This window comes from Acomys minous (assembly GCF_964271855.1).
Source record: "Acomys minous genome assembly, chromosome: 14".
In the NCBI taxonomy this organism is placed as follows: domain Eukaryota; kingdom Metazoa; phylum Chordata; class Mammalia; order Rodentia; family Muridae; genus Acomys; species Acomys minous.
In genome coordinates, this window is record NC_140496.1 from 49,725,611 (window position 1) to 49,736,858 (window position 11,248).

The following is an 11,248-nucleotide window of genomic DNA, read 5'->3' on the forward strand; positions in this document are numbered from 1 at the left end:
GAGAGGACCTTGAGGACTGCTCTTGGATTCTCTCCAACGTTGCCAGTGTTCTCTTTCCTTTTGCTGGTTTTGCGTTCCAATCAAACTAAGACAATCCGTTAATGACTTACTACCAACCTCACCCATTTTTGTCTGCTGTGCAAAAAACTTACACGGCCTTCTAACAGTTTCCTACAGTTGCTAAGAAGACACTGCAGGAGGGAAATTTTGCCTTCTAGTGCCACTATAGTCATGGTTTCTCGAGAATCACACGCCCTGTGTTCACGGAAGGCAACAGTGTTCCAGCGCATGGCACCAGAGCATGCAGTGATGGGCAGCTACTCTAGAACTCTAGCCTAGTGGAGAGCTCCTTAACAGTATGCTCCAAAGTTTATACTTCCCCATTAAGCTTTCTCTGGCACCCCAAAAGGAAAAATTCTAGCATTTTCCAAAGAAGAGATTCACCAGCTTTCTGGCATCCTATGAACCACAGCTATGCCTTTTCAAACAAGGACTGGATCTGAGCCCAGTAAGGAAAACTCTCCCTTGAATACGTCCTCAGCACTAGGGGTGTGACTCATATAATATACTATAAAATTGCCATGGACCAGCAAGACGGCTCAGCAGGCAAGGGTTCTTGTCACTAAGCCTGAAAACCTCAGTTCAATCCCCAAGACCTAGCTCATGGAAGGAGAAAACCAACTCTCTCTGACATCCACAGGCACATCTTGGCACATGAACCCGCAACACAGGTATCCATACACACGTACCCACATGTGCACATAAAAAATAAACCTGATTTTTAAATTGCCAGATTACATACCATATTCACATATCATTCCCATATTCTTTTTGAGTCTCACTCACGTTGCTTATATTACATTTCCCTATTCAAAGGACTGTACACACAGGCAGAGTCGGGCAGAGATGTAATCTCCAGCTGAAATATCACCTAAGCCCACAGGTTAAAGACCAGACTGAGCTGGTGGTAAGCCTCCATCTCAAAACCAAACAAAGTAAGTTACTGTATAACTTACACTCGCTTTGGACTGGTAAAAAAAAAAAAAAAAAAAAAAAAAAAAAACCAAGCCTCATTGTAGTGAGGTCACTACAAACCTGAAGAGATGCTATCCCATGCTATTGCAAATCACTTCATCATCAGGAAACAGCTCCAAGGCCTGCTCATAGCAGCCAAGTAAGTCTTGTACTCTACTGAGTGCATCAAGCTCTTCAGCCCACTTGAAAAGTGTATACTGAAAAGTTTCCTTCACAAACAAGAAAAAAAAAATTACAAATTAGTAAACAAGAAAGAATTCATAACTCTAGCTGAAGATTCCAACAAATGGAACTATAAATGGAACGATGACCTTAAATTGCTAATTTTTAGTAAGTACAGTTTGCCAAATGTGGTGGTTTGAGTAAGGACAGCCCCACGGGCTCACACGTGTGAGTGATGGTGATACAGCTGTCTCTAAGTCACTGCTGTTCCTGTAAGTAACCCCAATAAAACTCACTGGTTCACCAAGTTGGACTTTGGTGGGATCCATATTTTGGTCTGTCATGGGGTCGCTATCTAGAGTGAGTATGTATGTGTTGCGTCCCCCAAGTTTGGTAAAAAAAAAAAACATATCCTAACTGCACTATCTTTAAATCAACACCTCCTGACAATCCATACTGTTACGGCTTAACCTGACCGTTACAGTCACTTGGTACAATGCACCAACTTCCTCCTCACTGCCAACCTAGCCCGTCTCATTTCCCTCTAACGGTTTGCCACGACACTGAACTATGGAAAGAAGGCAGGCTCACACATTCCAGCTTCAAGTCAACGAACTTTACACACAAGAGTCAACACCTGGAACTGAATTATAACAGTTTATTAGAAAGATAAGGATAACGAAGGAGATTCTTTTCTTACATGGTAGATAGTCTAGATACCTAGGTCTTACACGAACAGCTCAACAGTTCTTCCATAGGTTAGTAGAATGGGGAGCTAGGAACACTGGTCAGTAGCTGAGCACTTTCCTGGGATGCCTAAGGCCCTCAGTTTCGACTCCGGTAACAAGAAAAATGAGTAAATAATACAACAGCTAAGGGGCTGAGGAGATGGCTCAGCAGGTAAGAGCAGTGCTTGCTGCCCTTGCAGAGGACCCAGGTTCAGTTCCCAGCACTCAGCTGCTTACAACTGCCTATAATTCTAGTCCCAGGAAATCGAGCCGGGCGGTAGTGGCGCACGCCTTTAATCCCAGCACTCGGGAGGCAGAGGCAGGTGGATCACTGTGAGTTCGAGGCCAGCCTGGTCTACAAAGTGAGTCCAGGACAGCCAAGGCTACACAGAGAAACCCTGTCTCAAAAAAAAAAAAAAAAAAAAAAAAAAGGAAGAAATCGAATGCCCTCTTTTGGTTTTAGATACACGCACACATGTGGAATGTGTGTATATATACATACACACACACGTACACACATATATTATACACACACATATACATACACACATACATATACATGCAAATATGCTTACATATTAAATTTATTGATTTATTTTTGGTTTTTCAAAACAAAGTTTCTCTGTGTAGCCTCGCTATCCTGGAACTCACTCTGTAGACCAGGTTGGCCTCAAACTCAGAGGCCTGCCTCTGCCTCCCGAGTGCTGGGATTGAAGGCATGTGCCACTACTGCCTGGCTATGTACTAAATTTAAAATTTTTTAAATGCAAGTTTAGTGACTCAGTGTGACTGAAGTGTGGGTGTAGGTAGCAAAGAGAATATCAAGAAAGCAAACAGAAGCTTGAGGCTTTTGCAAAGAAATATGAATTTGGTTTCCTATAAAAGGAAACCAGAAGCCAGGCGTGGTGACGCACACTTTTAATCCCAGCACTCGGGAGGCAGAGGCAGGTGGATCGCTTCGAGTTCGAGGCCAGCCTGGTCTACAAAGTGAGTCTAGGACAGCCAAGGCTACACAGAGAAACCCTGTCTGGAGAAAAACAAACAAACAAACCAGTTACTAAGTCCTACTGAATGCTGGTTATTACGTTTGTTTGTTTGTTTGTTTGTTTGTTTGTTTAAAAATAAGACAAGGGCTCACACAACCCAGGCTAACCTCAAACTCATTGTGTAGCTGAACTTCTGAGCCCCCCTGCCTCTACCTCGCACATGCTGGGATTACAGCTTATCCTTGCCACACTAGGTTTAGCCCTTGTGCACAATTCTACCAACTGAGCTACATCTCTGGCCATACACCTAAGTTTTACGTAATTATTTTTTCTGTGTTGGGACTGGAACCCAGAGCCTCACATCCAGGGCCATTCTAAGGCAGGCTGTTGTCCAGGTCTATCCTCCAAGCCAAACAACTGCCACTTTGGGGGGGGGGGGGGCGGAGATAACTGTGCCACCTGCAAAAGATCACACCAGATGGACCTGTTGACCTTTTCAATCCCTCCCAGAACGGCAGGCTGGGTCACATGACACTCTCCTGCTGTTCCATACCACCTGTTTTTGTTTTTTAAAGATTTACTTACTTGTTTATTTATTTATTTATTACGTATACATTGCTCTGCCTGCTTGTACCCCTGAAGGCAAGAAGAGGGGACCAGATCACATTCTAGATGGTTGTGAGCCACCATGTGGTTGCTGGGAATTGAACTCAAGACCTCTGGAAGAGCAGTCAGTGCTCTTAACCACTGAGCCATCCCTCCAGCCCCCTCCATACCACCTGTTCTGAGCAATACTATCCTAACTGCACAGCTTAGGGTACAGTCTAGAGCAGTGGTTCTCAACCTTCCTAATGCTGTGACTCTTTAATACAGTTCTTCATGCTGTGGGGACCCCAACCACAAATTATATCCATCGCTACTTCATAATGATAATTTTACTACTGTTTCAATTGTAATGAAATACCTGATATGCAACCCTGTGACCAGGTCCTGACATTTCTACGAGTTACAAAAGCCTAATGCTACTGACATCTAGTGGGCAGAGGACAGACCAAGGAAGACAGTATACCTTCTGCACACGATAACGCAAAACCTCCAGCGCAGGGCTAATTTAAATTAGATACTGAAGGAGAGAAAGAATTACCCTGCCTCGTTCGCACTTAAGGGGCCTTTGAAATCTTAAGTGAGGCAGAAATTTTGAAAGAGGTGTGTGACAACTCTTGACTTTTGTTACTAAAACATCGCTGTATTGAGAGGGGCTGCAGAGAGCCTCAGTCTATCTCTGTCTCTCTCTGTCTCTGTCTCTCTGTTTCTCTCTCTCTCTCTCTCTCTCTCTCTCTCTCTCTCTCTCTCTCTCTCTCTCTCACACACACACACACACACACACACACACACACAACACACACACCCCACCCTGTTGTCGCTGTCAAGATCGCAGGGTTTGGCAGCCACCGGGAAGGAAGGCCTCACCTTCACGTCGTCTTTGAGCTCTGGCGCCAGGCTGAGCACTAGGAGGTAGTGGGCATAAGCAGTGCCGAAGTCCTGGGCGCCCAAACAGTGCTCAGCGCTCTGCAAGGATCGCGCCACCAGCCGGTCCCGGCCGGCCGCACCTGCGCCACCACCCCCTGCTCCCCGGCGGGACCTGGGCCTCGAGTTCGGCATGGCTGAGTCTCCGCTCGGAAGCCCACGAGGAAGACGCCCTTGTCCGGAAAAGAGTCTCCAAGCCCAGGACCCAAGGAAGCAAGAGAACACACAGAGGTTGGAGGAGATCACCTCCACAGAGTGGGGAGCTCCGCCTTCTCAGCAGCGGACGGAGCTGCGCGCGCACCGGGCGGCGGCGCGCTGTGATGACGTCACCCGGCGAGCCGCGCGCGCTCTCGGGGAAAGCGCCGGCACTGCTAACGCCGAGGAGTACATGGGATGTAAGCCCCTTCTGCTCCGCTGTCACGTTGCTTTGGCCGGCCAGGTTTCCCACCTTGTACAGTGTGCCGCTGCGAGTCTCAAGACTCTGCTCGCGTCAGGCGTGCGCGATGCTCCAGGCCTCTGGATCTCAGCGCACCACTCGTACTTGTGCAAAACGAAGTAAAAAACTCATTAAATTTGGCCATGGTGTAGTCTCTTAGCGTCAAGTATTCTCACAAGACCCAATGAGGCGGAACTTTGGATCACGCTCCATAAACGCGATCTCTCTGAGAACTACTTCAAGGTTGCACAAGTCACTGGGATGGGTACAGCGGAATCCGAATTTCCTAATCCCTGTTACATTAGTCAAGTGTTTCTCCTGCTCTTTAGTTTTGCTTGTGTGCTTTCCAAGCTATTCATATCCTCCTTATTTGGTGCTTTCTGAACTAAGCAATGTAGAATTTAACTATACAGCATTTCTCTAATAAGATGGAAAAACACAGAGAAAGCCTCTACACCTAATGGGACTGAGTAGAACATAAAGACCAGTAGACTTGGGGTAAGGGTTTTATTGTTCCAGCCCATGCTTTTCCTCTTTATCTAGCAATTCTCCCATAAGACATTGAGACAGACCCAAATGAAAGCATCAGACAAACTCCATTTTTAAAACGAAACTCCATTTTGTGTTAAACTTAGCCAAGGGCTGAACCCAGATTCCAGAAAAACCACAAAGTAGTCTTAGACAGAAAAATGTTCCCTAGCAACACAATCAGCTCACCTTGGGAAAGTCCAAATATACTCTCTGCTGGTCAAACTGACCAGCAAGTGGTCTGGCACATAGCAACAACCAATTAGGAGAAGCCAGGCCAAAGTTCCTAATGCCCCTGTGACTACTTCAACCAATCTTTTCTATAGGCCAACTTGCTCCTACAACTATTACCCAACCATGAAATGCCAAGGCTCTAACTCTTTCTGCCCAAGTGCCATCCAATCATATACTGTAAAACCCATTTCTGTGTCTAAAACCTATAAAAACCCCTCTCAACTGAGAGTTGAGGCTGCTTCCCTGCATCTGCTGTGTCAGTGCATTGGTGGGTGGCCCGGGGATTCGAACCTGCATTAAAGACTTCTTTGCCACTACATTTGGACTCAGCTCTTGGGTGGTCTGTTCGGGGAGTCTCAAATTTTGGGCATAACACCAATAATGTTCTCTTCCTGTCATAAGTCATGAGGTTGTTCTAACTATGCAATGAGATAGTTATAAAAACATTTTTACTTATACCTAGTTAATGCAATTCATTGTTACCATTATCTAGAATCATTTTGAAATTATCTGAAATTTTCAAAAAGTTATTACACCTGTAAACATTCAACCAAATATTTATGAAATTATTTGCATGATGGAAAAGCCAGAGGTGACAGACTGAAGCTGAGGAGGAGGGGGGGGCATCTCAGTCCTGCTTCCCAGGGACATCTGGGGCCATGCTGCCAGTGTTAATTTTCAACTTAACAATCCAGAATCACCTGGGAGACTGGCTGGCCTTTGGTCATGTCTGCGGGTGGTTATCTCCAGCTGCGGTGGGTAACGCCGTTCTCCAGCTGAGCCCCTGGACTGTGTAACTGGAGAAAGGAAATGAGCCACAGTGTGTGTTCATCAGTCCCTGCCTCCTGACTGGGACAATGGAAGGACCAGCTACTGCATGCTGCTGCCGCCCGGCTTCCCTGCAGTCTTTCTCCCTTACATTGCTTTTGGCAGAGTCTTTGTTTTGTTTTGTTTTGTTTTGTTTTTTTAAGATTTATTTATTTTATTTATTGCATATGAGTGCTTTTTATCTGCCAAAGAGGGTATCAGATTACATTATAGATGGTTGTGAGCCACCATGTGGTTGCTGGAAACTGAACTCAGGACCTCTGGAAGAGCAGGCGGCGCTCTTGACCACTGAGCCATCTCTCCAGCCCCTTGGCAGAGTCTTTTATCACAGCAATGGGAAAAGAAACTGAGACAGCGAGCGGTGTTTGTTTGAACATTTGGTCCCTAGCCAGTGGTGCTGTTTGGGAAGATGGCGAAGCTTCCGGAGAGCAACTGGGCCACTGAGGTCCGGCCTTGGGGTTTCACAGGCTAGCCCCACTTGCCCTTCTTCTTGGCAATTCATGGAGATCACACCTGCCTCCCTGGCTATAAAAGATCGTGTTCCCTAAAACCGTATGCAGAAACGAACCCCTGCTCCCATAAGGTGCTTATGGTCAGGTGTTTCCATGACAACAAGACAAGTAAGTGATACAGGGAAGATCCGTCATTCTATTAGCACATGAGTCTCTGCTTACCTGAATTGCTTGACTTTGCAAACTATCTTGTCTTGTGGGCATGCTCTCCCCTTCCATGGGCAAGGTTTCTTAACATTTGTTTTTGTATCTGCTGGGTTCCAATGGCATGATCCAAGTACCTAAAACAACTACAGTACATGAATGGTACTCAGAGAGGACACGTTTCCATGACAGAAACAGGGAAAGAACAATTTAATTTTCTGCAGGAAATGTTCCACTGCCACTTTTTCTCAGCCGTAGAATTTATTCCATATGTCCCACAAAGTACACTGGTTACTTTTTTTTTTTTTTATCATCATCAATGTTGGCTAAGAGTGGGAGGAGCAGGACTGGAAAGAGACAGCTCAGTGGCTTAGAGAGTGTACTCCTCTTTCAGTGGACAAGGTCAGTTTCCAAAATCCATATCGGATGGTTTACAAACTCCTCTGAGTCTGGCTCTAGGGATGTGCTGGTTTAACTAGGAATGGCTCCATTGACTCATGTGTTTGATGCTTGGCACTACTAGGAGGTGTGGCCTTGTTGGAGGAAGTGTGTCACTGTGGGCTTCGAGGTCTCTTAAGCTGAAGCTTTGCTCAGTGTGGCAGTGTCCGAGAATCCAGATGCAGAACTCTCAGCCCCTCCTCCAGCACCATGTCTGCCTGCTGCTGCCACGCTTCCCACCATGAGGATAATCAACTAAACTGTATGCCAGCCCCAATTAAATGTTTTCCTTGTAAGAGTTTCCATGGGCATGGTGTCTCTACACAGCAATAAAACCCTAAAGAAGACAGAAGATCTGGGGCTCTGTCTCCATGAACAGACATCCACATAGCTAAAAGTAACAAAACTAAATCTTTTAAAAGAGAAACATGGAGCTGGGCAGTGGTGGTGCACGTCTTTAATCCCAGCACTCAGGAGGCAGAGGCAAGTGGATCTCTGAGTTTCAGGTCAGCCTGGTCTACAAAGCAAGTCTTGGACAGCCAAGGCTACACAGAGAAACCCTATCTCAAAAACAAAACAAACAAAAATCCAAAACAAAACAGAGAGAGAGAGAGACAGAGACAGAGAGAGAGACAGAGACAGAGACAGAGTCAGAGACAGAGACACAGAGACAGAGACAGAGACAGAGAAACCCTCCCCCCAAAAAAAAGAAAAAAAGAAAAGAAACCCAAATAAAAAAATAAATTTGACTACTCTATTGTGCATTTATTCCGTTCTGTCTTGTTTTGTTTTTGTTTTAGACGTTTTCTCTGGGTAGCCTTGGCTGTCCTAGAACTCACTTTGTAGACCAGGCTGGCCTCAAATTCACTGAGATACACCTGTCTCTGTCTGTGCTGGGATTAAAGGCGTGCGCCACCACACCTGGCTGCAAGGTAACTTTTAATGTAGTTGTACTATTCTGCTGCAGATTTGAAGTGCAATTATGAGTGCTTCCTTAGTATACATAAGTCCCCAGGTTCAATCCCCAGTGACACCAATATATACATACCATATGTGTAATGTGTATGTATATGTGCATGTGTATATGTATATTATGTTATAATATATACCATATGTATGTATTATAATATAAAATGTATATATTATATGTATTATTAGTTGTTGTATATAATACAATATTACACATTATATATCATCATATATAACACAACATTGTTTACATAATATATACATATTATGTATATATGCCTTTCACTGCTTCTAAGAACTCTTTAATTGTATGTTCTTTTTCACTCTTTTAGGGTCTAGAACAAAAGCCTCCACTGCTGACACTAAGGCTGGATTAATGTGGTTGTCTTTCACCATATTCTGGTCAGTTTTTCAATGAACCACACAAGGTAAACAAAGAAATTAAGCCAGCTGAGTAGTTCTTTTTTACAAAATATTTATTAATTAATTAATTTATTTATTTATTATGTATACAGTGCTCTGCCTGCATGTACACCTGCATGCCAGAAGAGGGCATCAGATCACATTGTAGATGGTTGTGTGGGGCAGTGGTGGCACACGCCTTTGATCCCAGCACTCAGGAAGCAGAGGGAGGTGGATTGCTGTGAGTTTGAGGGCAGCCTGGTCTACAAAGTGAGTCCAGGACAGCCAAGGCTACACAGAGAAACCCTGTGTCAAAAAAACCAAAATAAATAAATACATTATAGATGGTTATGAGGCACCACGTGGGTGCTAGGAATTGAACTCAGGTCCTCTTGAAGAGCAGTCAGTCCTCTTAACCGCTGAGCCATTTCTCCTGCTCCCAGCTGAAAAGTTCAAAGTCAATGTTGGAATGTGGATAGGGAAGGCGAGACAGACGTACGTATGTACAGACAGACATTTCAAATGGGAAAGAGAGCTGTCATCAGAACTGGACTAGAAGCTAACCAGCTTTGTTCTGATAAAGAGTTTCTCTATTTTCTTATTTGTCTCCTGGGGTGTAGTAGCTTGGATGAGATGTCCCCTGTAATCCTGGACAGTTAAATGCCGCATCTCCAGTGGGTGGCGCTGTTTGCAGAGGCTTAGGAAGTGTGGCCTTGCTCCAAGAGTACACTACAGGAGGTGAGCGCTGAGAGCTTAAAATTTACGTTAATTCAAGATTGTTCTCTCTGTTTCCTGCTTAGCTTCCTACGCAAGTCACCATGCCTGTTGCCAGCTGCCTCCGTTTCATCACCACAGACTTTTTTTTTTAATGTTCATTGGTGTTTGACTGCATGCATGTCTGTGTGAGGATGTCATGTCCCCTGGAACTGGAGTCACATACATGTGTGAGCTGCCATGTGGGTGCTGGCTATTGAACCCAGATCCTCTGGAAGAGCAGCCAGTGCTCTCAACCGCTGAGCCATCTCTCCAGTCTCTCATCATCATGGACTTTACTCCTCTGAAACAGTAAACCCAAATAAACTTTCTTCTCCAAATCCCCTTGCTCATGGTGTTTTATAAAAGCAATTTAAAAATGAACTAATACATGAGGCATGGGCAGCAGAGCGAAGTGGCACACACCTGTAATCCCAGCACTCAGGAGGCAAAAGCAGGTGGATCACTGTGAGTTCAGGGCCAGCCTGGTGAGTCCAAGACACCCAAGGCTACACAGAGAAACCCTGTCTAGAAAAAACAAAAATAAAAAAATAAGTAAATTCATTGTGTCAGTATGCCTGCTTATTTTGAGACGGGATCTCATGTGTTCCTGGCTGACTTAAAATGTACTGTGATCTTGAGCTTCGGGTCCCTCTGCATCTACCTCCCGAGTGCTGAGTCCCTCCATAGGCTTCTAACCAGTGCAGGGGAGTCAAAGGCAGGGTTCTGTGTGTACTCTACCAGTGGAGCTGCATTATCATCATTTTGTTGTTATTGTTGTTGTTTTGGTTTCCTTATGGCAGGGTTTCTCTGTGTAGCCCTGGCTGTCCTAGACTCACTTTCTAGATCAGGCTGGCCTCGAACTCACAGTGATCCACCTGCCTCTGCCTCCCGAGTGCTGGGATTAAAGGCATGTGCCACCACGTCTGGGGCTTCTGGTACTCTTGTACCATTGGCACTTTGTATAGAAGTGTTCTGCAAACTGTAGGATAATTACCATCCCTGTACTCCACCCGCACCAAATCCTTGACACTATGACTCCTGAAAAGAACCCGAACATCTCTCAGTGCCCACCAGAGGGCGCTCATTGCTGTGTCGTACATATTTGCTAAGAGGCACACTTTCTGATACGTGGTAGGACTTACTACAGAGATCAGGGTTTGAGAATCTGTGGTTAAACTCCCTTATCACATATGGGATCAAGAGCATTATTGCTTCTGGGTGAGGGTGCAAGCCAAGAACAGACAACTGCATTGCTCAGAGAAATGTTACACTTAGAGCTAGCAAAATGGCTCAGTGGACAAAGGCTGATGACTGGATTTCAATACTTGGGACCCACAGAGTGAAAGGAGAGAAAGAACTCCTGTACTTTGTTTCTGACCCCCACGCTTGTACATTGACATAGTCTACCCCACAAGTAAAGAAATGAATAAATAAGTGTTTAAAAATGTTAATAGCCAGGTGCGGTGGCTCATGTCTATAATCCCAGAACTCTGGGAGGCAGAAGCAGGCTATCTCTGTGAGTTTGAGGTTAGCCCAGTCTACAAAGTGATTCCAAGACAGCCA

At 45.1% G+C, this 11,248-nt stretch overlaps 1 protein-coding gene and 1 long non-coding RNA gene across 2 annotated transcripts; one reads left to right on the forward strand and one right to left on the reverse strand.

Annotated features, from left to right (window-relative positions):
- Positions 1–1,095: 1,095 nt before the first annotated feature.
- LOC311582557 (protein arginine N-methyltransferase 9-like) lies at positions 1,096–4,912 on the reverse strand. The gene is made up of 2 exons (XM_084755729.1): positions 4,382–4,912; positions 1,096–1,244 (listed from the first exon to the last, which is right to left on the reverse strand). The coding sequence occupies exons 1-2, from the start codon at positions 4,571–4,573 to the stop codon at positions 1,107–1,109; spliced, it is 330 nt and encodes a 109-aa protein (XP_084611855.1). The 5' UTR covers positions 4,574–4,912; the 3' UTR covers positions 1,096–1,106.
- A 1,643-nt stretch (positions 4,913–6,555) lies between these two features.
- Positions 6,556–10,023, forward strand: LOC311582562. The gene is made up of 3 exons (XR_014774142.1): positions 6,556–7,084; positions 8,860–8,955; positions 9,730–10,023. It is a non-coding gene; the product is annotated as an uncharacterized lncRNA (long non-coding RNA).
- The last annotated feature ends 1,225 nt before the right edge of the window (positions 10,024–11,248 follow it).

Bases quoted from the DNA above. Each gene is read 5' to 3' on its own strand.
- LOC311582557 (XM_084755729.1), bottom strand. From the start codon at position 4,573: ATGCCGAACTCGAGGCCCAGGTCCCGCCGGGGAGCAGGGGGTGGTGGC. The intron at 1,245-4,381 runs GTGAGGCCTTCC...TTGTTTGTGAAG, and splicing joins AGCTCAAAGACGACGTGAAG to GAAACTTTTCAGTATACACT.